Source organism: Halichoeres trimaculatus, unplaced genomic scaffold (genome assembly GCF_033239565.1).
Source record: "Halichoeres trimaculatus isolate MK-OKI-2021-1 unplaced genomic scaffold, fHalTri1.1 fHalTri1_scaffold_19, whole genome shotgun sequence".
Classification (NCBI taxonomy): domain Eukaryota; kingdom Metazoa; phylum Chordata; class Actinopteri; order Labriformes; family Labridae; genus Halichoeres; species Halichoeres trimaculatus.
Genome location: NW_027437197.1, coordinates 18,658,610 through 18,685,526, shown reverse-complemented (window position 1 = coordinate 18,685,526; position 26,917 = coordinate 18,658,610). Strand labels below are relative to the sequence as shown.

At 40.4% G+C, this 26,917-nt stretch overlaps 2 protein-coding genes across 6 annotated transcripts; both read right to left on the bottom strand.

Moving 5' to 3' along the window:
* Positions 1-4,536: 4,536 nt before the first annotated feature.
* atf2 (activating transcription factor 2) lies at positions 4,537-22,620 on the bottom strand. Of its 4 annotated transcripts, none has more exons than XM_074695147.1 (12): positions 22,309-22,505; positions 21,805-21,877; positions 21,036-21,132; positions 20,833-20,963; positions 20,626-20,751; positions 20,186-20,364; positions 18,758-18,872; positions 17,027-17,134; positions 13,912-14,121; positions 13,468-13,674; positions 11,179-11,284; positions 4,537-6,425 (listed from the first exon to the last, which is right to left on the bottom strand). In XM_074695147.1, exons 1-12 carry the CDS (start codon positions 22,359-22,361, stop codon positions 6,199-6,201), a joined length of 1,632 nt encoding a protein of 543 aa, XP_074551248.1. In that variant the 5' UTR covers positions 22,362-22,505; the 3' UTR covers positions 4,537-6,198. The 4 variants fall into 4 exon arrangements, with proteins under 4 accessions (XP_074551248.1, XP_074551250.1, XP_074551247.1 ...); XM_074695149.1 differs by lacking the exon at positions 22,309-22,505 and adding an exon at positions 22,553-22,620 and having other exon boundaries at positions 4,538-6,425; positions 17,018-17,134; XM_074695146.1 differs by having other exon boundaries at positions 4,538-6,425; positions 17,018-17,134; positions 22,309-22,501.
* A 688-nt stretch (positions 22,621-23,308) lies between these two features.
* On the bottom strand, positions 23,309-25,840 carry atp5mc3a (ATP synthase membrane subunit c locus 3a). 2 transcript variants are annotated; one of them, XM_074694766.1, is made up of 5 exons: positions 25,746-25,840; positions 25,448-25,544; positions 24,564-24,638; positions 23,997-24,187; positions 23,309-23,884 (listed from the first exon to the last, which is right to left on the bottom strand). In XM_074694766.1, exons 2-5 carry the CDS (start codon positions 25,484-25,486, stop codon positions 23,770-23,772), a joined length of 420 nt encoding a protein of 139 aa, XP_074550867.1. In that variant the 5' UTR covers positions 25,487-25,544; positions 25,746-25,840; the 3' UTR covers positions 23,309-23,769. The 2 variants fall into 2 exon arrangements, with proteins under 2 accessions (XP_074550867.1, XP_074550868.1); XM_074694767.1 differs by having other exon boundaries at positions 25,657-25,759.
* Positions 25,841-26,917: the final 1,077 nt, after the last annotated feature.

The window sequence follows — 26,917 nt, the reverse complement described above, 5'->3', positions numbered from 1 at the left end:
TTTCAAGGGTAGATCAGCTACCCAAGAACTAAATTAGACCCCAGTTCCTCCCATCAAAAAGCACATACAGTTCCCCAACACCCCACTGGAAATAAAAACCCTTAGCTTCCTATTTGTAGCGGGTCAGCTTTGCAGCTTTGGGCGGTAAGGGGCTTACAGGATCTTTTATTATATCTGGAGTAAAATATCCTCCACATTCTGTAAAGTGGGCTCAACATACCAGCTTTGAAAAAAGTACAAGATTAGAGAATTAGCCACTTTCTTTGGGTCAAAGGTGGAAAAACAGGATGTGAAAGCCGCTTGGGTTTTATTCTGGTATAATTTTGAATTACATAACAAGTGTTACCAGGTTTGTAATGACACTCTATTTTGACTACACTCGTTTTTTGTTTTATGTAACTTTCTTCTTGAATTATCAAATTTTCTGTCAGCATGTGGTTTTGGGTAGAAAATGCATGCTTGACTCATCAGAACACAGAGCCAGAGACCTGAAGACTCGCAGAAGCCCCTCGGCCTCACCTGAAAGTCATTAGATGAGTCACAACAAAGACCAAACAACCACAAAGAGATGTAAAAAAGATGGCTAAATACTCAAAATTGGCCACAGAGAGGCTCAAGATGAGCAGAAAAAATGCAAAACAACCACATCAGAGATCGAACATGACCAACAACATGCAAACCAACATTCAAGACACGACATGATCAAGAACAAGCCCAGAGTTTGGGTGTCTTGTATCTTTGAGAAGAGGGTAGGGAGCCTTTCAATTGTCAAGGGATCCATTTTTATAATCTCCCCATGCATGCATAAAGGGTGCAGTAGACTAACATGAAATATTGATAGCAAAATTAGCAAATTCACATGAGGATTAGAACTGAGCAATGGAGAAAGATCCTCACATATAGAGGCAGTGAATAGACGCTCATGCATAATGTCAACAGGGACTGATGGAGGAGCTGCTCCAGCCTCCAGACACACTGATGGATAGTGGTGCATCCTGATGCCCAGGAGGGGGATTGGCAGAGTCAGGCTGCACGTGCCTACCGGGGCTTTTCCTCCACCCCCCACAGTGCACTGTGTGGTAGCTGAGCTGATACAGCCATATAATACTGTTAAATAGATGCCCATCCCTGTGGAGGAGGCAGATATCAAGGCCAGTCGCCCTTACATTAAGAATGAAAGCAAACAGAAGAAAGTGGGGGTTACCAAGGGGAAATAATGAGTCTTATCAGTATTTGTAGAAAGAACTTATTATATCCCATCAAGACTTTCATTAAATACTCGGACCATGTGTGAAAGAAATGATTTAACCCTTCGATTTGAATAACAAAAGAGGCCATCTTCTCCGGGTGCTGCAGGCAGCTCACATTGTGCCCCATGTTTGGTTTGGGACACCATCAGTGTATTTACATAATCTGAATTAAATGTAAATCAAGCTGTTTCATCTCTGTCTCTGAGGAGTCTAAGGGTTAAAGCGAGTGCTCAGAAAACAGCACCCCTCAGCAGGGGCGAAGAGCTGTCATTGTTGAAAAAAATCTGGAGTCTCATGCCTGGAGCATCAAGGAATCAGCAAACCTCTGCGCTTTTAAATTTACCCCTGATGCCCCCTGAAGAAAAAAAAAAAAAGGGCAGCCTGTTTGCATTTACGATACAATTCACGTAAATAAGGCTGTTTGGCCTTAATCCGTGCCTAATTAAGTGCCAGTCTGCTGAGGCAGGCCGCTAAGGGCCAAAGCCTAATACCTGTCGAATTATGGTAACAGCTGGAGCAGTCTGCCTGTCAGCAGATCAGCTCTGCATTATTATCCTGCTCATTTATCCTGAAACAGAGACTCACAACTCAGACTCTAACCATCTTTATCTCTGTCCCACTTTCTCCCCAATTAGGCTCTGCAGATCAAATGGATACAGGAAATGATTCTGTGAAAAACTGAGACTGTTGATGCATATTTGAAGCATTTTTTCCACAGAAGAGGGTGGATCTTCTTCACCAGAAGAATCTGATGTGGGTCCACATGAAAGATTCTCTTCTGTCTTCAGCAGAAAACATGTTGATTCCTCTATAAACGGCATGCATTCATTAATGAAACCCCCATCAAGTTAACACAAAAATCACCATGCAGTGAATAATGAATACCGCAGAGCTGTTTGCCGGGGGGTGTTTAATTAATCAAACAATCTAAATGAATAGTCTGCATATGGAGGTGAGGAAAAAGGGAGAAAAGGCACGTTGATGCTCTGCTTTATCTCCCTCCCCCTTTGGTTCTATTGTAAAGATGCAGATTTGTAACGTGCTATCATTTGTTTCTGTGTACATCAACCAAAAACTGTTGTTTTTTCACAGTTGGTGTGACCTACATAGTAACATTTACAATTCCCCCTCTGTGATCAGCAGCTAATCAAAGCCGCCCCAGTTAGACATGTGAGGGAGCGTCTGTGTGTTGGCAGGCAGAAAAAGACTTCTTAGAAACATTACAAATAAAACTGACATCCTCTTTTTATCACCATGCCCATGAGCTGTTAAGGATTTACACTGGACATACCATCTAAAAACCAATAGAGCTGAACCAGTGAAATAACCTGAGTCTGCCTGACCCTGATCATATTTCTGCTTGTTTATCTTCTGTTCACAAAGGAGTGTGTCTTATTTGTGTCCTACTTCAAAATCTAATTGATGTTGCCATAACACGTTTGATTTTTGTGGTAAGTTTGGATGTAACGCCCCCTTCTGGGCATTTGCAGCTAGTGCAGTTGGACCAAGCAGAGGAGCTCAGTAAAGGCCACTCGAGGTATAGGTCAGCTCTGGTTCCCTCCGCCAAGGAGGTTATGTTTTTGGGAGAGTTTGTCTGTTTAACTCAAAAAGTCACAAACAGATCTTCATGAAATTTTCAGGAAATGTTCAAAATAGGATAAAGAAGAAGTGATTAAATTGTGGAGGTGATCTGGATCACTGTCTGGTTACAGGATTTTTAAAAGATTCTTTATCATTGTGAGATAGGGCCGTTTTCACCATGTGTGTATATAACTCCACTATAAATGGTCTAATTGCTTTGCAAAACATTACAAGGCAAGGTCACCAGAATTTCTGACGGATCTCAAAGTTACAAATTATCGTACAAACCTGCAACTAACACCAAATTGTAGCAGACAGTCTGCTGAAAGGGAGTATAACATTAAAGTAGGACTAAAGTGTTTAGTGACAATCACAATATGCTTGGTGAAGGTCTGCACTCTCTGAGTGCTTTTCTAGTTTCTCAATTAATGAAAATCAAAGAGTTTTGATTCTGCAAATCATTAAAAAACAAACTCCAGCAGCATTTCATCACTTGTAACACACTAAGTATGTTAAATGTTTCACTCCACAACTGCCATTCTTACATTCATATTGAAACCAACTACCCAACGTATTATGAGACTGCATCTGCACCTGCAGAGAGGAGAATTGGCTGGCTCACTTAAACAGGGCAAAGTGAATTTAGGAGACAAGATGTAAATACAGATGTGACAATATCTTATAAACACTAATACAATTTAACAAGAATAAAACAATCAGGACAATCAAAAGTGTTCCACAATGGAAAAAGAAGAAAAAGTAGCATAAATTAACACTAAGTGTCTATGTGGTAAAAATAAAAAATAAAAAAAACAATAGGCAATAAATATAAACTCTGAAGGCAAAGTGAAGAAAAATGTCTTAAGTTCCAGAAAAATGAGAATCTGCTCATGACTTGTCATTGTTCAGTAATTAGGTTTTAAGGTGGCGCTATGTTAAAACCCTTTACAGGTATGCCAAGAGGTGGTACCTTGGTAAGCTAATCATCATACTTTAAGATCATTTCTTTAAATGATGAAACTCTTTCATAAGAGAAAAAGACAGAAATATGTTAGATTGAAAATCTTATGTACAATAAACATGTAATTGATTTCAGTGTTTGTTTTCAAGATTATCTTTTTTAAGTGAAGATTAAATATTGAACAGGATATTTAGCATCTAACAATGTTTAAATGCTGAGTTCTTCATAACTATTGACATGTTTAAGTATCTAATTGATACATGTATCTTTTTATTTACCTTAAGTTTTGCTAGAAAAGCAAGATGTATGCCTTAAATCAGTATTTTCTTTCATTGGCAATTTGATCACAGTCAATACAAACATTCTCAGATACTAAAAGTGTTACCTTCAGACTCTTTCTCCACTTAACTGTGGTCTGTCATCTCTAGATCTTCCACAGGGTGGCAGAATACACCACAAGAAATGTTACAGTGCATCAGCAGCAGCTTTGTGAAATGTCTGTGGTAGATCAGTCAAGAACAGTGTCATACTGTTTCAGGTCACACATGTTAAGGGTTGGTCTCAACTTGTTTTCTTAATGTTGAAATAATGTGCTGCAGTTTGTTAGTCATTCAAGAAATATTCAGTTTCTTCCTTTTAAGATAAGGCTGGAGACGACATGTACAACAGCAGAGAAACAGCATTTTAAAGAGATATTAAAAGGTTTATTACAACAACTTATCAATTCAAATTTTATACAGAACTTTCACAAGTTACAAGTACACTTTCAACACAGTATCACACCCCTGTTCGAAGCAGTTTAGCCCCGGTAAAACGAAACAACCGAAGCTTTCATAGACTTAGAGCCACAACTCAAGTTGAACCAACTTATTTCATGATATTTATCTGACTGAGACATTATCTAATAAACAGTTAAATTCTCGCAGAGAATTATTATCTCATGCAGATAGCACAGAACAGTAAAAGTTTGAGAAATCATATTTTAAGAAAACAAGGTGTTAGCTTCTTTTAAAACTACACAGTAGTAAGCCAGTACAGACTAAGAGAAAAGGCAAATTGACTTCATAGTGTGTTTTCTTCCTACAATTATTTCAATGATAAAATGTTCACAATTCTTACAAGCAGTAGTGCTGTTTCTTTAATACACCTGATGTGATTCCAGTTCACATCTGAATGCTTTAATTTTACATGAAAGTATGGAGTCAGTCAGGCAGAGGTGCCTGTAGTAATGTTGAAGATCAGTTTTTGACTGCTCAGAGTTCATGTGATCAACAGGCTCAGCTTCTGAACCCAGACTATTCTTTAAAAAACAAAGTACAGAACACCTAGAAAGATCACAGACATGTTATATACAATGTTTCCTAAAACTGTTATCATGAAAACAGCCTCATGTACTGAAGTGATCTGCCAAAGACACTGAAGTGATTAACAGTCACTTATAAAGCAAAGACGGTATAGAAAGAGATTTCCTCACTGAGAAACTGTGTTCAGGAGAGCCTTGATCTGAGAGAACAACTCAAGCTAATCTGCATTAAAAATGTACAGAAGTCATTGTTACAAAAACATTAATGGCACTGAATGAAGTCAACATCACCATGATTGAGTAATGGAAAAGATACTGCAATCCTACAATCACTGCTTCAGGAACAATCAGACTACAGATGGAATGTCAATGAAATATCACGTTTCTAACCAGCCCTGCTCCTTATTAAGACTATTTTTTTTTTTTTACAAACATTCAAACTTCACAATGCAACTACAGCTGATCTCACTCACAGAAAAGATCTCAAATTTAAACTCAGCCTTTTACATCTGTGTGTAATGTGACGGTATTCAAATCTACGTCTAAAAAGCTGCCGGTACTTAACATATGTCGACTGTTAAACTCCAAAAAAACAAACGTAAACCCGTCATCTCTCAATATGTGCAAAATGGAAAAAGAAAATTATAAAAGAAAGTGACTTCTCTTGATGTATCTTCATCATTGAGATAGTGCTTAACAAGTCACAACAAACAACGCAAATCAACTAAAAATGAGCCACAACACACTTTGGTAAAGTCTAACAATTCAGTGATCAATCCTTCAGGTTGATTAAATAAAAAAATAAAGATTAATAATAAATAAGTCACACAAATACAAAAACATTTTAAAACCACTTAATTAACATCTTACACCTAAAGTGCCTTTTCTTTTGTCTTCATCAATTCCAGAGAAAACATTGCATTTCCAAAAAGCCATTGCCTATGGAGGAGAGAAATAAACAAACAATCAAATAAATTAAATCAGTGCGATCCAAACTGAAGCTGAGAGAGAATTTCTTTCCTCTGTTTGTCAAAGAGATTAAAGAGGCGACAGTGTTCCAGTGTCGATACTCGAGGAGGAAGAGGAAGGACAGTTTGGGATGATCAGCTCCCTGAAGGCTGAGTCTGGGTGGCTCCCCTCCGCGGCTTGCTCTCCTCTGTGCTCTGGTTTGACGTGGCGTTGGCTGTGACGGACGGGGCGGAGACGGCCGAGGTGGTCGAGGAGGAGGAGCTGACCCCGTTCGAGGTGCTGACCGAGCTGTGCTGGATGGCCTCGTTTTGCGGGCTGCCGGGGACGGACATCTCCTCGCAGCTCTCGTCTTTGTCGGAGACTGTCGGGAAAGATCACAACGTTTGGGCTTTTTTACGTCCCTCTGAAATAACCCACGTACGGCTGGGGGAAGCTTTGACACACTAATCAAATGTAAAACAGCTAACTGCACTTGGTGTATGCAAAGCGTTTCATTAATCCCCATAATGCTACTTCTGCACCCTTCCCTTTAATTAAAGCTCCAATGTCAATTTAAACCCACATCATAAGGGTGCATTACATTCTGGGGCATGTGGCACTGTTTCCCATCCCTAACTGCATTCTCATTTGTTTTTTGTTACCTTGCCAACTACTGCAGCGACAGATGATTACAGCACCTGATTTTAATGATGCTCACACTGGAGAGTAGGGAAGACTTGGAGTCGAAATGCCACCAGCTGTTAGGCAGTTGCATTGAATTAATTGGATCTTGATGAAAAAAAAAAACTACTCTCATGCTCTGTTTCAAAAAGGAATACGGAGCATGGCGATAATTAATATTGTTAATGATATGAAGTCACTTGTTATGGCACTTTGTAATTAATGACGGGGTTTCATATTTGGGAATGTAAAGTGCAAATTCCACAGCAAGAAGAAGCAATTAAAGAGCAATACAAATGTCTCCACATTAGAGGCTTCATGAATGGACTTTGACCGTGTGATTTAGTGCAAGTGAATGTCAAAGCGCTATAAACTCCCCTCGCTGCTTTACAATGCAGAAGGTCAACCTCAGAATAAATCAGCTTGCTGGTTTTGTTCCATGTTCAAGTGAGCATTATTACTCCTAACGACATTAAGGAGCGGTGAGCTGATATATCATAATACTCTGAAAATTCTGGTTCCCTGCGCGGCCGTGGTGTCTCGCTGCTCTCTGAGTTTCTGAAGTGGGCTTCACTGGAAGCAGATGGACAGCTTGGTGTGCCAAGTGAAAGCGTGTCCTGGCTTGTTTGTGGGGTTGTCTGGGTAATTTCCTCCCACCTGCCATGGCTTCGCCTGGGCACGATGAAGGGTATTACCAGGTCTGGAGGGCAGTGTAGTCTTTCGGGATGTGCAGCGCTGAGAAAATGGGGGGCTTGATGAGGCCTTTAAATGAGTGAGGGCCATGAATCAGTCAGTATTAAAACTGTGCTTTACTAATTAGTGAGACAGATTATTTCAGTGGATCCCGATCAGGGGTGCTTGCACTCATGTAAGTGCCAGGTTGTTTAAATTATTGGGTGGCTCAACCAATCTGAAAAAAAATATACTTTTTTTTTCTTTAAACATTAGAAAAAAAGAATTACTTGACGTTTGATGTCAGCAGATCCTCTGACATCATGCTAAACATCATCATTTCACAACTTGTCAACTTATCAACGACTGAAAAACTTGGTAAGAATTGCTTGAGTGACATCTTGCTGTATTTCAAACACAAAAGAACTTTTCTATTTCCCGTTAGTTGAATCAATATTACAGCTGGATAATAGCTAGTGTTAGCTTTTCGTCTTTTACTACCTTTACTACTCACTTTCAGTTTATCATGTTCGTCTTTCCTTCAGAATGCTCTACCACGAAGACAGAACAGGTTAGGAATGTTCCGATCTGATACAATGATTGGTATCTTGGCCCATATGGATATTTTTGGAAGATCGGATCGCATCGGATTTCGTCATGTGATGGGGACCAACATAGTTTTCATGTGCTTTCAGCACCGTCATGCTTTATGGCTGTTGTAAATCAAGCCACGTTGCAAACATGTCCGCTGTGTTGGACTACTTCTTTGCAATGATAGCGTTTTCAACATTTGTTATGTTTAGTGAGTGTTCCTCGAGGAGGTACCAACAAGGCTCACTTTAATACAACAAATTTGATTCATCATTTACAACAGAATTATCCAATGGAGTATGGGATTTATCAGAGAAAGGGATCGGTGTTGGATCGGTATCAGCAAAACATATCATGAAAGAATCGTATCAGATCGGAAATCAAAATATCTGTATCAGGAAATCCCTAGAACAGATGTAAATTTCTTGACTCATAGTAAGGAAGAAGTTAAAAGCTTACATTGGCTGTTGCCTGGTGAAAGCTTAAGAGCTAACTTAGCTCTTGTCATAAAATTGTTTTTAGCTTGTTCGCCTTGGAAATATGGCTTGATGCTGAGTGTATCTCTTTCTTCAATATGAGGTACTGACAAAGTAAATTATTGACAAGTTTCTCTCTTATCTGAACCTGGAACTAGGGATGGGTACCTTTCACATTTGAAATGATACAGTACCGATGCCTGGTACCTGGCAATGGGTACCGGCACTCAGCGGTACCAATTTTCGGTACTTTTTTGTGTTTCTGTGGTAAAAAATACCAATTTGTTTAGTAATAAAATACTTTTTTTTATAACATACATCAACTAGTGATGCAACCTGGACACATCATCAGTGATGTTAGCTGGGGTCATCAAGTGTTTCGGGTCATTTCAACATCATACACTCTCGCCCAGGCAACCCAGCCGGGGGTGATCAACCCCCCGACTTGTGTCCAGGTAGCGCTACCCTACCCAAAGATCTCCTCTCCTGATCCACAGCCAATGTGAGGCAACCTCTGCTGCCTCTGTGGCCTCCTTTGTGGCCCTTCGCTTACTGGCCCTCCTGATGCTGATTTGACTACACATATTTATTCTTAATTAAATAAATGCTGTGTTCATGTCCAGCATGGGAAATTGTCTACCCTTTCACTCCCTCACAGTCACAAGTATGCATTTAGGTACCTAAACATGGTACCTTTTGATTTTACATGAACCGGTACCCGGTACTTTTGACAGAATTCGGTCGGTACCTATAAAAGTACCTAATTCGGTACCCATCCCTACCTGGAACAATGTGGTACGACATTATATCAGCTTTTAAGCTTCCTTGTAGGAGCACAATATACAAGGCCTTGTCGTAAATTGACCATGTTCAACTTGTCAGGTGAACATGGTCAATTTACGTGGTCTTATGCATCAATACAAGCCAAATATAAGGAAATAAATAGTGAAATGTTTAAGATAACACTGCTTAGTATGGAAATGCACATTCACCATATTTTTTCATGTGGATTTCTTTTGATTGCCATCTAGAAAAAATGTGGTAGGAGGTTTTTGTCATGTGACTTTTCTGTCACAACAAAAGGTGGGAAAACCTTGCCAACAGGCTGAATATGTACAGATCATTCAAAGTGAAATCAGAACAAATTTGCATTTTGACCATTGATACAATGTAAATGCCAACAGAAATGACCTAATAATGGCGTTATCAGACAGGTCACATGATGTATGTAAGTGTATAAACCACAGACATTTTTAACTTGTTGCATTTTCAGGTTTTTTTTTGTGATGCATTGATCATGCATGTCCCTACCAACATGGCATTATATGATGATTTATCAAGGCACCCATCTAAAGTTGTAGGTAGCCCTTGCGAGCTGAACTGTTTTACTATTTTACTACTTGAAATAGTGAATAAGCTCAAAAAAGAGTGAAAAATACATCATTGACAGTAATGGATAAAAGACTGAAGTTTCAGTATTTGAACAGCACTTTCTCAAAACAGTTTCATCATTGAAAGATTAATGGTGCAATCAATGGTGTTAAAGAGTCCCAGGCTCAAAATAACAGATTTGGGAAATGACGGGTAGTGTCAGACAAAGAAAGTTTACAACTCCTGGATTATTCCCTCTGACAGACAATTATTTTTCACTCTCACAAAAGTTGGCTCTCCTCCCTGGCTCATATTAAATCTAGTCCACCTGTCATCATGAGCCAAACAGATGAACTGAGGTATTTGGATGAGGTTATATTTTCCCAAACAAGGTAAAAGCTGCTCCAAATACCATCCTTCAGAAAGGTCTACAAACACGGGACACACGTCCTTATCAAACCCACGAGAAAAATGACCCAATTCATCTGCAGATCTGGCTGAAAAACAGTCCAGACAAAACCAAATGAGACCTGGCTCTGACAGCCCGCCGCAGCCTGGAAACCATCCGTCCCATAACATCCATGACGTGTGTCAGTGGGACGGTTAGCAATAAGGGATGTGTAATGAACAGCCGAGCTTGGGGGACACCCCACAAAGACCGTACTCTGCAGTCTTGTCAAGCTTGCTGCTTTAATGGACTCATTTTGGCGGCAATCATTGTCAATACAAGTCAGAAGAGGCTTTAGGAGCACAGTGGAGAGGTGGCTTGGAGCACAATTGTTCTTGTTGCATACTGGCTCATGTGTGAGGGAAGGTGAGTTATGACCCAAATATCACAGTGACAGAGCTACAGTGCCTGGAAATGAAGAAATACTGGTGATAAAACTCTAAGTGAGACAACACGATGAAGAGCTGGCATGGAGATTAAACTGAAGGCTGCTGCAGGGTATTTAGATGAAAAATTTAAGGATCATTGCATTAAAAGTTCTATTTGCATAAAGAAAGGTTTTGCTTTCTTGTCTTTTTAGAGATGTGGATGCTTAAAATCCTTCCTGCTGAGAAGTGGCTGCACACTTCAATGAGACAGAAAATGTTTTCTCATTTGACGTCTAAATAAATACTTTTCTGTAGAAGACACCTGTGGCCTCGTGCCTTTGGTTTGCACACAAAGTGAACATAAATATCTCAACTTCTGCAAAGTTTTCCAAAGAAAGGGCCCTAATGTGTCAATATCTCTTCCTGGTCGGCCCTAAGTAAGAAATGTCCTTCTGGTGGTTAGCTGGAGCTTGTTGTGGACGGGTTTCAGTGGAAGCCTCGGGCTGAGAATAATGGAGCATTACTCACTGTGATAGCCAGATTTCTTCTGCATGGTGGTTACAGGGCAATCTTTATGAGCCAGAAGAAGCTGCTTCAGCTGAGCCACTTCGTTTCTCAGCAGGGTGACTTCATTCTTTGAGAGGGAAGAGACACAGAGGCACTCAATGCAAAAAATCAACAGAGGACATGTATGACAGAATATAACATGAAGAAGAAGAGGCAAAAAGAGCAGGTAAAGTTCTTTGGTTGTTTAAAAATGACAAAAACTTTTTTCAATTTCATTCCCAAGTTTTACAATTATTTCATTTAACTTAGATGTTTAAGATCTGTTTTAGAACAAGATACAGAACCTTGAAAACAAAAATCCATTCACAGTAAACATCCCTTTGTATGTGCCCTACCTTTTACCTCCGCAGGATTTATGAATGGGATCACAGGGTTAAAATCCCCAGCCCTCTCTACAGCAAGCCACGTGACCACTACATTACCACTGATCAACTCCTCCATGCGAAACAGCAAACACAAGACCCGCTAACAACATAATGAATGAATCCAGAATAAAGTATGATGCACTTCTTCATTTACGTTGTTCCTGCACAATAATTATGGGCCTTCACTGGCTTCAGACCAGCACATTTGTCAAAGGTGAGCTGTTGGAAATTGTCGGAGCAACTTTGTAGATGCTGCGGAGATTTACACTCTCGTGTTGTTACAGCTCCCGCGGGAGCTGGGGATTTCTGCATGTCGTAAAAGAGAGCCACATTACGCTGAAGGTGACTTTAACTGGATTTAGAGCGGCCGGGGGCTCGCCGAACACCCAATGGCAGATTTAAGCTCCTTCTCTTCTCCTTTAAAGGACTACGGGCGGCTTAATCTATTAGTCTAAAAGCAGCCAATTTATTTGATTCCATCTGTTTAGTCTTGCGGCTGCTGGCAGGGCTGAGCTATTGTAAGACAGATTTAAAACACAGCTGGAAGGAGCGTATGTATCACATGTAGCCAATGCTGTATTCACTGTGCTCTCACCATGACTGCTGCCAGTTTGAGCCAATATAAACACAAACCATCCTTCTGAGAGCCTTTCCAATCTGCTGTAAGGTAACGTACATCAGACAAAGGGCAGAGATGTCAACATTCGGTAAGAAATTCTGTTTCCCTGCACCTTCTTTTAAAGCTCAGCGCTGAAAGGCTGATTTACTAAAACCTTTACCCAGAGGAGAAGTAAAAGCAGTGACAGCTGTGCCCCTGCAGATCTCAGGCGACAGTATTATCGACTTACATCGACCTGGATTTTTAATCCAAACTGATCTGGACTTTTGAGAGTTTAACTTGTTTTTAACTTTGTGATTTAATCGAAACTGAGCAAATGGGCCTTAGGTGATGCTGGGAGCCCTATGAGCTGCCTGGTCTGACACCTCATTAAAAAGCCAGTTAAGGATGATGTTAAAATAATTGTGCATCATTAGAGGCAGTTTCACTGATCAGCTGGGCCGTGTCAGCATGGGAGTTTTTACAAAAACAGCACTGCTGATTAATGCCTTCATATAAAGCACTTTTTATTCTCTGCCACATGTTGTGCTCCTCTTCTCAGTCAACAGCGATGCAATCAACCCAGACACTCACCTATACTTCCTCTCTGATCTACCTATATGTAAACAAAATCTCAGCGAGAGCAGCCATGACAAGTGGTGATAACTTGTTTTTGAACCAGATATTAACAACATGAACCTATTTCTTTTCCCCTGCTGTCTCTCCCCTCCTCCACCCTCCACATCTTATTCTGCTTTCATAGAAAAATAAGACAGTGAGCAAATAAACACCACATCTCATTTAATTGTCTGGAACACCGATGTGCCGCACCCCCGGCTCACACTTATCAACAGAGACAGCAGATACATGAACTGTTTCGAACTTGTCAGCATCAGATCCTAATTGCTTGCAGTGAAATGAAGGTTCAAAAAGACACCTTTCCCTGGGAGATTTTTGAGGCCATTCAGTAAACTGCTGAGACAGAAGCGAAGACACGCTTGTGCGCGGCTGACATCTGGAGGATACATCTTTATTGACAGGGACATATCGATGTAAAGAGCTCATACACCGCCGCTGTCACATGGCAGCTCTTCTTAATCGGCTTTAATGACTTCATCACCACAGAAGGGAAAAGTCTGTGTGCACACACACTCGCACCAGCAGCACATGATAATAAACAGACATCTGCATACACACACACACTGCTGACAAATTGATGCATAAAGCAGAATAACAAAGACAGGTAAAGCAGCTGTTAAACATGCAGTCAGCGTAAGGAAATCACACCTGTAGTTGTCCGTTCACAGAGTTCAGGTCATCGGCCTTCTTCTCCAGAGACTGGACCCACACTTTCCTCTTCTGCCTGCAGCGAGAGGCCGCTGCTCGGTTACGCTCCAAGAACTTGCGCCGCTTTTCATCAGGGTCTTCAGATGTGGTTCTGCGCCGCCGACCCCCTGTGCTTGGAGGGTTTGGTGGAGGGGGGGCTGGGGAAGCCTGAACAGTGATAATAATAGGAAACAATAAGTAGAAGAACAAATCAACCACATCTGCAGCACTGAGTAATGTGCTGACACCCAGAAGAGAAAACACTGAATATACTCTCACTGATCACAACATGATATCAGATCTTTTCTTGCAAGGTTACATTAACTGTTCCTGTTTTAATGAGAAAGAACATAGAAGTCCATGCTAAATCTTTGCTTTGCTTTTCCTGTATTAGTAAATACACACAGGTGTCTCTGTGGTGGAGGTGGCTGGCTGCTGAAGAGTATGTGGTGAAGGTTCCTCGATAGCAGGAGTCTGAGGAGTAGCAACAGGAGACAGGACAGCCAGAGGGACTGGAGCTGGGGTCGGTGTCGGGGGCGGAGCGGGAGAAGAGGGCGCAGTGGTTACAGAGCTGCTCTGGACTTCAACACCATCTCCGTTGGTTACCTGAGGTATCTGAGAAAAGAAGTTATGAAAACACCATGAGGAACTGCTTGGACAGTAAACAAGTAGGGCTGTTTAGATATGCCAAAACTGTGTATAGCTACAATTTAAAGACAGTCACAAGGAAAGATGATGAAAATTAGACAATACAAAGATAACATTCATTAGTTCACCCAAAAGGTTTGTTGTTTTCGTCCAAAATTGGCGCATGTTACAAAGGAAATTTGATCCCATGTTATGTCCCTCACATTTGTACACTAACGCCGAAACTTTCATCTGTTATTATTTCTTTCAAAACAGGTTTGATGTTTTGCGTTGATTCACATCCGCCCAGCTCGTTTCCTGGGTAGTTTGGCAATTCAGAGCCACCGTAGACTACTTGCACCAACACATGCGCACATTTTCTGACATATCTTTTCTACACATTTCGGGTATTGTTTAGATGACGAATGAAGCTTTGTGTACATGTGTGTGGCAGTGTGCCTGTGCCTGTGTGTGTGCCTGCACGCACATACCTTCAACATATTGACAGTCACCATTTAGGATCAACTGCTTGATAATTGCATTTTTCTCATACTGCAAATTTTCGAAATTAATACAGATAAACACATCAGATTCATTTTTTTTTTCAGATTATGGATCCAAAATCCGCATCAGAAAATAAATGGACTCAGTGTGCAAAGACTATAAAACACTGAATCACAAATGATGCAACTGTTTTTTTGACTCAAACCGTAAACAAAAAAAAAAATCTTTAGGCAGCAGAGCTGAAGCCCACAAAATAAAATAAACCCTATAACTAAAATAAACAAAAAAAAAGCAAACAGAGATTACAGAAAGTAGTTGAGGTAAATGGTACTTATTAGCAACAACATACAGAGCTTAAGTTTTTAAAAGTTATCGAACAGACTGAAACATCTTGCTTCAATGAAGCTACTCTGTGTGGAGCAGTTAGCAGAGAACATTATTATGAAGGATGCTCTCTACATGTTTACCATACTTATATCCTCTTCCTCCAATTAAGGTGCTCCTTTCCCCTACAGTAAAGGAGGAATAATTGTATATTTTTTCAATTAGGGTTTATAAAAATAACATCAGGAAAACTGAAACTCAGTGGAAATATTAACTCATGATAGAGTTAAAAGTATAATCAGGTAAACCTGCTTTTGAATCCAATCAAGTAACAAGCCTCCAACTGATTTAGCATGTTCTTAAGGTTGTAATTCATCCAAATACCAAAGCTGATGATCATCCACACGCACTGAACTGCTCTCCAAACTATCAAAAATCCCACTTCGTTAAACACAGATTCCCTACTTCATAAAACAGTTTCGCACACAGCCTGCTCATAGAAAATATTACTCCACAGATCTGTGTCCATGATTCACAGGCCAATTCCTCCAGTATCAAACACGGAGCAAACAAGGTGAAAGTGAATGAGCCTTTGGAAGCCATAACAGAGTGAGAGGGAATACATTTACATGAGAAAACAGAGGAGCACATTATTCTAACAACTACCTTTGCCAGACCAATCTATCTACCAAATTAGTTTATCGTGTAATACCCTTCCAGAAGCTCTTCTGGCAGAAACAAGATATTATTCTCCTGGAATGGCCCATAGAAAAGAGGGAAAAGCCAGTCAGATTCATATTTCATCTCTGCCATGGAAACCTCATCAGTGTAATAACCCTCCATCTCATGGGTGTTATTCAACCATCTGCTACTATATTACTTATCTTTATTTTGCAACTAATTAACAGCATAATCTTCTAAATTCAGCAAGTTAATTATCATTATTGTGGTCTTTGCAGCATCATCAGTCCTTGTAAAGTGCCGTCTCCGCGCCCCCTGAGAGCCGGTGGGGGCGGGGAGCAGGCAGGTTGAGCGGGGGTCTGTTTTCTTGACGCGGGCTCATTAGGTGTTTGCTGATGAGCTGAGTGCGGTGGGAGGCGCCGTGCGTACGAGGAGGGGGGAGACGCAGGTCAGGCAGGATTCTGCTGAACAAAAGGTTCCATGCAGGGTGAGGCCGCCTTAATGTGCCTCGCCGAGCGTGTGCCAGGATGCCCCCAGCTGGCTTTCACTGGTAGCCCCCCTCTGGTTGGCCCCGGTGACGGCGTGCTGAGCACAACGCTGTCTACGCGTTTGTCATCTCCGTACCCCATGATCCCCGACAACCCCCTCCCCCTCAGCCCCCCCTTTCCAGTCAGGATCAATTCTTCCCTCCCAACACACACACGCACACACACACACCTCCTCTCTGCAGTTTATCTGTTAATTTCCACAGGCGGAGCATGCTGCGAACACTTACAGGTTCTGTGATCCCTGCTTCATCACATTGCCACTGATCTCCCTCACATCACTTCATATCGCTGCCCTTCAACTATGACTTGTTTACTCAGGACAGACAGCTACAAAGATGCAAAGACGCTCTCCCCCCACACAGAAATGTTTGGAATACTTTTGATTTCTGTGGCTGGATTATTCTGAAAAAGAGGTCTGAAAAGTGACAACAAATCGTGGATGAATCTGTTGTTATTGTCCCAATAAATTTACTGAGCATATTGCCTGTTTATGTTCTGAAAAAGACCAAGCTGATGTCTTTGAATGTGGTATTTTGTCTGTCCAGAAGTCTAAAATCCAAAGGAATCTGATCAATCCATATGCATGACAAAAAAAGCTAATGATAACATTTCTCCTAAGTTTGAAAACTCATATTTTTGATCCTTTGCATCTACATGTTTTGGACCTCTCACTGCCATTTGAGGACCTTCACACCCAGCCCTTCACCAGCACCCTCATCTGGTCAAGGAAAGCAACAGCTCCCTTATTGTTCAGGCTGACTTATTACTCCAGTCACTGTAATCAGATGGGAAATAACATTTGATGTGAAGGAAGAGATAATTAATACCAGCTTTGCTTCTGATTGGGCGGGCTGTGATGGTGGCTGTGGCTGTGTTTGTGGTTGTGGCGAAGGAGGTCCTGGGATCCCGGGGATGTTAGGCACTACGGTGACAGGTCTGACAAGCTGACGGCAGAGACACAGAGACAGATCAGAGACAGAGAAAATTAGTCTTCGGTGGTAGAAAGGCAGGCGGCACTCCCCACAAGACAAACACACACACATGTAGCCGCGGCAGGCTCTCACTTTCCTCATATCTCAGCCTCATTAGGTTGGATGGCCTGTTATTTTGTGGAGGCAGCGCCACATGGAGATGCAGAGTGCACGCTAATGAACCTCTGCCTGCCTGTGTGAGAGCATATGGACAGGGAAGCTGAAGAGAGGATGGAGAGACATGAGTTGGAAGGCCAGAGCCAGGCCTCTTCTTACTGACAATGAGACGGAGGGAGTTGGGGGGAGTTAGGAGGAGATGATGGAGTGAAAAGAAGGCCCGCTGGTAGCTCATGTTCTCCATCTACTTCTGCCCTCCTCTACTCGTCAACAGCTTTCTCAGTCCCAACAGACTGGGAAGATGGAGGCTTTCTCCCTCCCGTGCTACTATCAGGAGATAATCATCTGCTGCTCAGTGTTCCACACAGACGATCAAGACTTACACGACAAGCTTCCACAGGGGGCGTTTAAAACAACACCAAAAGGACCCTTCATTTACAACAAATCTCCAATATTAGACTCTGCCATGGGTCGGGGTTGTAATTGGTTTGCAAAACATATTAGCAGCATCATCTATCTGCTCTGCCTGGAATCAAGAGCGTTGATTCTAATTGTACAAGGACAAATAGCAGTGAAGGATCCTGGAGCAGAGCCTGCTGAGCCGCAGCCAAACGCTGTGTCTTTGCCACAGTCGTACTCCAGTCCATTATTCTGTTCAACCTCCACAGCTCTGCTCTGGCTGCCAAATCCGAGGTGCCAAAGTTGTAAATAGTCCCTCTGTCCAAGTAGGGTGAAAAAAATATGTGGTATTAATGTTGATGCTACAAAAAAAAGTGTTGCCTAAACGACACTTGATGGGCTCTGATTTCCTCTACAAAAACATGCATCGCTTCAAATTTTAAATATGAGCAGGAAACGGTAAACTTGTGCTCAGCAGAGCATGCAGTCATTCGACACAGTCCAGCAAGTTTGTTATTTTACACACTGGACTTGAATGGTGATGTATGTTACTTGGCTGGAGAAAGTAAGTTCATTAACTGAGTTCTGACCTTGGTAACAGCAGTTTTATGAACAATTACACGTCAAGGTTTATTTAGAGACAACTCTGCAGGGTGGCACGCTGATAAAGGTGACAAAAGGATGATAGCTGACTTGATTTGGAGAGATAAAAGGGAAATTACAAGGAAAAACAGTGATCACAGTGAGGTAGTCTGCAGTTATTTGCTTGCAAGTGACAAACTTGCAGGAGCAAACAGAGGTCATTTACGATACTGCATGCTCTTAACGATACCTGTTGTTTTACATTTCATAATATCTGACACTGGAGCATTGTTTGAGATGTTTACGGAGCGGATCTCAGTTAATTGAGACAGATGAAGTTTTGAAATGTTGCACACAACTTAGAAATCTGGGGGCATTACGTTTTAGACCTGCTGCCATATAGACCTTGAGGGGGTAATTTTCAAAAGAAAAAAGCAAATTGCTGCAGAAACTCACACACACATTAAAGTATCAATCGTAACCAGCAAAACCACTCACAGGAATCGTTGTCGGGATATGTACACTTGAGCTTGTAATGGATGCAGGTATAGCGACTGGCATGGTCTGGCCATTAGGCAGCTGTAAGAGCACAGGGAAGGTGCCAGACACCGGGCTGAGGGGGGAGAGAGAGCAAATCTCAATGAAAAAAAAAAAGCAGATATTTGAGAATTACACAAAACTATAATCTGTTTCAAAACAAAGACAAGGATGGAAACAAGCATTCCAATAATATGTCACATCAGGCATCAGTCAATATGGTAACAAAGTGTGACTAAAACAAAATTAAAATCAAAATACAGCTGTTGTGTAACAGATTACAGCTACAGAATGGAGAGGATACATTTTGTGGTCACATTAGACCCAGAAGTGGCATCAGTTTGCCCAGATATGGACCTTATTTTTGTTTCTTCTTCTTTTAGAAATTTTCCACTACTTGTGATTTATAGGGAAATAATACAACAAATACAATTCAAATGAATTAAGTAGATGGCTTCTCATTTACTTGAAGAGCTTTAATGGGTGCTTCCATGGTTGAAGGAGAAAAACTACTTTTATTAAATCCTGGTAGACAGATCTAACACCACTTAAAACGTAGGATTAACAGTTTTTAGCAGTAGTACAGTGTAACTTTTAAAGCAGCAGCTTTGAAATTTATGAGGGGCCTGTTGTCTGAAACGTACCATCACTGATGAACTGAAACTGGAACAGAATATCACAGTATGCTGGTTTACCAGCTTTATTCTTTTATATCTCAATGGCTCGCTGCACAAAATAATGACGTTTTATCCTCCTTAGTCCTCAATTTAAGAAAATCTAAACCTAGTTGTACTTGCAGCAACTTTGTGGGTTTTCTTCTATACTGTGAAATAGCAGTTGCCATCAAGAATTACAGACCTGGCACTCTGCTGCATGAAAAATCCCCTTCAAAATAAAAGCCAAGGATTATTTTCTTTCGCTCCCTTTTTATTTCTTTTTAACCAGGCAAAGGCAACGACCCACTGGAACCGGGCCTGCGACCCACTTTTGGGTCATAATCCACCAGTCGGGAATCACTGTTCTAAAGACACCTCCTTAGGTTTAACGTTAGCACCACTGTATAAGACATGGAAGATGTATTTGTAGGATTCCTGAATAACAAAGATGAATGAAGTGAAAGCCTGATTTGTTTATTCAAATGTCTGGTACTGGGTAAATGAAGCGGATTTGCAAGTCCATATTTGAGCAAACCTGATGTTGATCATGAGGACAGAACCTATAAGCTAAAAGAACAACAAAAATCCCAGAGGGTTTCAAATGAATAAAAAATACACAAGCACATGCCTCGTGAAAGAACCGAGCTCACCAAGACAAAACTGTACAAATATAAATAATCAGAAATAAAGAGATGGCTATGATTTTTAAAAATGGATGTTTTGAGTTACTTACACTATAGGCCTATTAGTGGATGGGACTTGGGTAATAACAGAGCTAGATGTTGGTGATGGGAGAGCTTGCTGTATTACAACACTAGCCTCTGAGGTTGCTAGAAGTACATTGGGAACTTGGAGGGATGCAGGATGGACTATAGTAGATGTTGGCAGTGAGGTTGGCTGCAAGGTTATCTCCTGAAAACATCATACAAAACCTTAAACTGCAGGAACCGTTTAGTGAAGACATGATAGTGAAGTTAATAAAATGATGTATTCACTCTCAATATTTAAGATTTAAAGAGAAGTTCAGAAGTTTCTCACAAAAAATATTGCTATAACATTTTGTGCAGAAACTGTATTATTTTACTGACAGACTCACAAGTATCAACTTCCAAACCAAGTCTTTCCTCTATTATCTGCAAAAATACTAGAAACAGCCCATGCAACAGGTCTTACCTTGTCATCATTTGTGGTCGATTCAGGGTGAGGCAGAGGGCTGTCTCGATGCGCCTCCATAGCTGCGGGTTCCTCAACTTTGTTGCGTATGATTGGTGTAGCAAGAGGTGACAAATCCAGCGGTAACTACAGAAAAACAAGAATATATTCCTTTTTTTAAAAAAAATTCTGTACATGTGGAAACCAGAAATAAGATAACCTGCTGACATGGAGGTGAACCTTTTTGATGTCATCTTCTGTTGCTTTTTTGAAGTCATGGTCAAATGGACTTGCAAGTTCATTGAAGAGTCCAACCTCCTCGCAGTTCTTCAAAAACCGTGTTGGTGTCGGGGTTTGGTCTGCAGCAGAGAAAAAGCTTCAGAACAATATTCTGGCTGAAAGGGAGACAAATAAGATTCAAGTACACTCACCAGCAATGATGACAGTGTCTGTCCTGGCTGGGCCAAACTTCAGTGTCATCTCATGTTTGTGTTTGTGGACAGCCAGGTGATCCTCATTTGTAAACCTCTGTGTTTGGGGGATAAAAAAGAAAGGGAAACACAGAAGAATGAGACAAAATCTGGGGCTAACTTCAACAAAAGCTCAACATAACAGTCCTCATGAAATTAAAGGTGTTAAGTGTAAGGCTTTAGTTAACAATCAGATTAAAATAGGAGGGGATGGGAGAGTGGCAACCTGACTTTAACTCATCTTATATAGGTCAAGGATATATAGCAAAGTTTTCAAGATCCTTCACTAGCACTTAGAGATAATGGGTCATGACTGTAATGACAATCTGTCATCACATCAATGTACTGGAAATTCTGGCCAGGGATTTATCTCTGATAGCAATTATTATGCAACCGTTTTTTTTAGGTTTTATAGTTTATTATTACACTTGAATATCTCGATTTTAAGGATCACTAAAGCATACAATTATCTGGGTTTGGAAATGTTATCTTATAATCATATCTTGAGAGCCATGTTCTTACGCCCATCTTTGACACTTCTGTTGTTTTGAGATCATGTGTTCATAAAGTGTTTTCTCAAGCTAAGTATTGTTTCATTCATTTCATAGTAACCAAAACCCAAATGTCACACCTAAGACCTAATAACAGATGTTTCAGTCTAAAACTGCTGTCTAGTTTCTGGATCACATTGAGTATTTTGTGTGGACTGTAAGAAAGTGATATGACTTACCTGTCCACACCCAGGAGCAGTACATTGGAAAGGTTTATCATCACTCATATTAAGGGATTCCTTGTATGTCACCCTGCAATAAACAGGACAAAGCACAAAGGGAATAAAAAGTAAAAATTAGACCATTAAACACCGGCTTAATGCGGACTTACTGAATTTATTCGGACTTTTGGTCCTCAGAGATATAAAATAACATTTTGCTTTTGCAATGAATCGCAAACTTCAAAGTATAAAACCTCGCACATTTGGTATTAATCAGAAGTGGTATCATAAATATCATGAGTAAGGACAGCTGGATTTCTGGACAAAGCATATCGATGATGGGCGGCTGCTTTGGTTGTTTACAACACGGTATCGTATTAAAAGAAGCTCAGTACTCGTCGGTTTGTAGTGCTCCGAATCCACGGAGGTTGAGGACATCCTGTCTTATCCTCCGGTGACCCTCCACTACTTTGTACATGTTAAATATGAGTGCTTATCAAAAAGGATCTACATGACACATACACCGTTATCACACACTGCGAGCATCTGTTCCAGTCGCTTCCATGGAATAACATTAGCTCGAGCACTGCGTTAACATACAATCGTCGCCATGTTTGGAGCTAAATTTCACTGTAAACAGAGGAAATGTCAACATTTATTTTGAGGCCGTTTATTTTACTGGAGGAACAGGCCCACGAAATGCTGAGTATGAGGTATTTAACCAAAGCTTTATATGTATTCGCTATCAGTTTCTGTGGACACTTACCCCTCAGCCACAACCCTCGATTTCCAAAATCCCACTTATGAATCAAACTATCGCGAGAGCGGCCCGGGTAGATCCGTAAACGTCATACACAGCCTGCTCGAGGACTTTTGATCTTCATTTACACTTAAATGCCTTACATTCAATAACTCATGAGCATAATTTCAAAACACAAAGACCCTATTTTTTTATTTAGGGGAGCTTAGAAGCTTTAAATATAAGAACACCTATGTTTATTGCTCACTGTACACAATGTCCTGCCGCCTAATCCACTTCATAGTTTTCTGGAGGCCTCAGGTTTTCACACGTGATAAACTTCATGATAGTCTTTTTTCAGTACACCTCCCATTGTAACCTCAGTCACTTTTCTCAGTTTACATTTGACTAATAGTAGTTAAAATAGTGACTTATGTTGTCTTGAAAGAAGATGACTGCACAAACTGTTTTACTATGCCGTTCAAAATGACATAACACTGTTGTGTTTATCTGACATTGTGTAGAATCAACCTTTACTTATATCTGCAATTTTTGGCCCGTAACTTTATTTTCCTTGAGCACAAGACTTAGCTTTCTCAGAGGGCTTCATAAAAGACTATAGTGCCATATTTATATTTTCTCCCTACCTTTACCATACTGAAATCATGTTGAAAAGATAATTCAATGGTTAGGAAAAATGTATCTTTACCAATTTAACAAAATAAATGTTCAGTGCTTGTTTGGACTTTCAATGGTGATGTTAAAAAAAGTCAAAACCCAATATTTAACTTAATTAAATTGTCTATATTTATTCAATGCCATTTACAAAAGCAAGCACTCACTTGCTGCCTAATTACAGTACTATGTAACTGCAGTCAAACCAATAATTTCTAGAGGTGGACCCCAAAAAGCTTGCATGTGATGCTCTGAGAAAACAAGGCTGATTCATGGCAGGTAGTAGCAGCTGCTTTACAGGAAAGATGACATTCATGAAAACTGACTGCTTTCTGTTGTGTTAGCATGATACCCCAAGACAAAAGCTTCCGCCATTGTTAAATAGACAAATACATGTATTTTAATTACGTAATTTCTTACATTTGTACAATACATGCTTTGCTTATTTCGACAGTGTCTGAAAGACTTGAAAATGTACATTTCCATGACACCAACACGGAACAATTTTGGTAGCCACAATAAAATATGTAGTCACATCTGTAATGAAAGTGTTGTTTGACAGCAGAGTTTTACATAGCAAACAGGATAAGGAAAGCCACCATCAGACAGAACAGTCCCATGGCTTCAGACAGGGCAAATCCCAGGATAGCATAAGAGAACAGCTGCTGCTTCAAAGATGGGTTCCTGTCGACAAGAAAAAAACATGTCAATACCAATTTAAAAAAAGAACACAGCATTAAAAAATTCATCAACTTATTTTTTAATAATCTAAATATTCATGTCAGTGACAACAAACCTAGCATATCCAATGATGAGACTGCCGAACACTGTCCCAATACCAGCTCCAGATCCAGCTACTCCGACTGTGGCAGCTCCAGCTCCAATGAACTTGGCAGCAGTGTCAATATCCCGGCTGACAGCACTGGTCTGGAAGCCCCTCAGTGTGACCTGAGTGAGAGGGCTCTGTGGCATCACAGCAACTGTGCTCTGGAGTCAGAAGAGACAAAAACTATAACTTCTACATCAAGGATTTAGACATGGCAAATTATAGCTTAACATTTGTGCAATCAGTAAACTGATATTACTAAAAGAAATGAATTAATAGATAGCAACTTCATTTAGATATATTATCTCATAATCTATAAACGTTTTGTTTCACTTAATTTCAAATGGAAAAACAGATTCAGAACTTTAACAGGCAGGTAAAATTACAGTAAATTTTGAATTCATACACATTTCAGTTTGGGTATCCTAATGTCTTTGTCCTCTTTCAGCTTATGTGATACCATCTTATAAGGTTCTTTACAGTGAAAAATCACAGGAAAATGAAGAGAGATTGAACGTTCTTGTAATGTCTCTTTACCTCTGTCTTGAGCTCAGGCCTGGACAGCACAGATGCAGACAAGGGTCTGTAAAGAGCCCGGGAACCAGCACGGACCTGCAGCGACCACAGAAACAAAATTCAACACAAATTTTGTCAAACACAATTGCAATCAAACAAGACAAACTGCTGGTAAGCATGTCTCCCACTTTGCAACCAGGGCATAGTGCTATGCCTTGCTAATGTCACTTTGTTGTGTTATTGCACTGCTATGCAAACTCTGGATGACCTGTGCCCTTTAACGCTCTGCGGTACAGTCTGTGCTGTCAAAGTCATTCATGATTACTTTGATTTTCTTTTAGTCTGTCCTGATGTCAAGCTGCAAAATACTATGCTAACATGTTTGAGAACATACAGCCCATCTTCAGTGTTAAGCTGTTAGCCTACAAGAGCTATAAGATATGGAAAAATGACCTTGGTGAGGGGCTGACAGCTCAAGCTAACAGCTATATCAGGGCAAACAACTCTAAAATGTAAAAGGTTTCTTTTGCTGTATCAATTATTAGGCCCCATGAGAATGTTTCTAAGGGAACTGTATATAAATTCAGCAAACCAGGCTTGAAATGACCTTAGCTAACACTCTCATCGAGAATGTCTGGTAATAGCCAAAGCACTGGTCAGATCTGCAAAATTTGAGACACCGCTGAGATGCAATGCATTATTAACCAATATGTTGCATTGCAACTCTTCCAAATGTTTGTCATTCAGAAGTTAGCATTAGCCACTTAGCCTGTTGGCCTAGACTGCAGATACCCTTGCAAGTGAGCTGCAGTCAAGTTCAATCAGAGGCCCATTGGATCTCTTGGTTGTATTTAGAAGCTGGACACAGATTAAAATTATGAAAAGACAAAATAACGAAAGCTCACCAGAGCCGGCGTGGAGACGAACTTTGCACAGGCGTACATTTTCTTCTTTATGTATTTTTAACCGGTTCGGTCAAATCTGGTTGAAGCCCGGGTCTCTCTGAGGAAGTTGGATCGGAGAGAATTAAGGTCAAACGGGTGTATATATGCTCCACAGAGAAAATAAAGACATTCATATGTACATTCACATCCATTCTGCATGCTATCCTCACTTATGCGTTGCAATGCGAAGTAAAAACAGAGGATGAAAAGGGATTTCTTGAGAATACGCTTCTCATTCAAACTGCCATTGCACACTTACCGACTGCAGAGGTCGAACCACAGTGGACGAATGCGCATGCGCAGTGTGATGTATGTAGAGCTAGTCGATACCCGGATGATGACAAAGGAAGGTCATTTCACTGAAACTTTATTGAATACAAACACAATAACAGCGTTCATTCAGAAATCTAACAGTTCTTTATTTAAACATAACCCATCCGTGGATTTAAGTTTATTTTGTGGTACGTTTAAAACAAGTAATGAAAAAATGTATATGCATTAAAGTTTCACAGGTAAAACTTTCAAGTAGATATGCATCTCTTTTTGGATGTAGCTTCATTACAGTTTTAACCTTGAAAAGTGGTAGTTCAACTAAATGAAAGCTAAATCTCCAGAATAAAAATGAACTGCAATATGTGTGGATGAAATATCCAGTTCTACTGTCGCAGGTCTAAAACTGTTTCCTTGTGATCTGCAGATTCCAGCAAGTAAAAAAAAAAAAAACACCAGTGAACTGGTGCAAAACTTATCGACTTATTGAGAACCATGGGCGCTGTAAAAAAAAAAAAATTAAAGAAAAATTTAAGACACCTTCTGGCAGCTGTACATGGTTCAGATGCCCTAATACCTTGAAAATGAAATAAAACATAAAACATAAATACTTTTGTTTTAGTGACATATACAGCCTGCAGTGCTCAGAACACTCTTTTAAAAAGAAAAAGAAAAAGAAAAAGAAAATGCGTTTGAGGTAATCTATCTTTTTTTGGATTTTGAAAATATCAAACAGCAGCTTAGTATTACCCCTTTGTTGTAAATAGGTTTAATATTGTGCATATTTTTAAGCAAACTAGCAATTAATTACACTAACAATCATTTGCTACACTATAAATCTCTTACCTTTGGGACATTCGATTGTCTGGGGCCTCTGGGCAGAGTGTTAATCCCACTCTGAGCATGTGTGCACAAGAACCTAAAATAACTCCACAAGACGTTTCAAACCAGACCCTTGCCGATTCATTTGAAAACCCAAAAGTCAACGTAGCGTTTGTTCCATGAGGCTGGGGTCAGGATGTGTAAGATCTCTTATTACAAAAAGCCAGGCCAAAAGGTAGCATGCATCTAAAATATTACACTACTGGGATGGTCTAGCCATAAAAATATGTGTAGCCTGTGGTTTTAACCATTTTGAGGTATTTCTCTCTGCTTGACTAT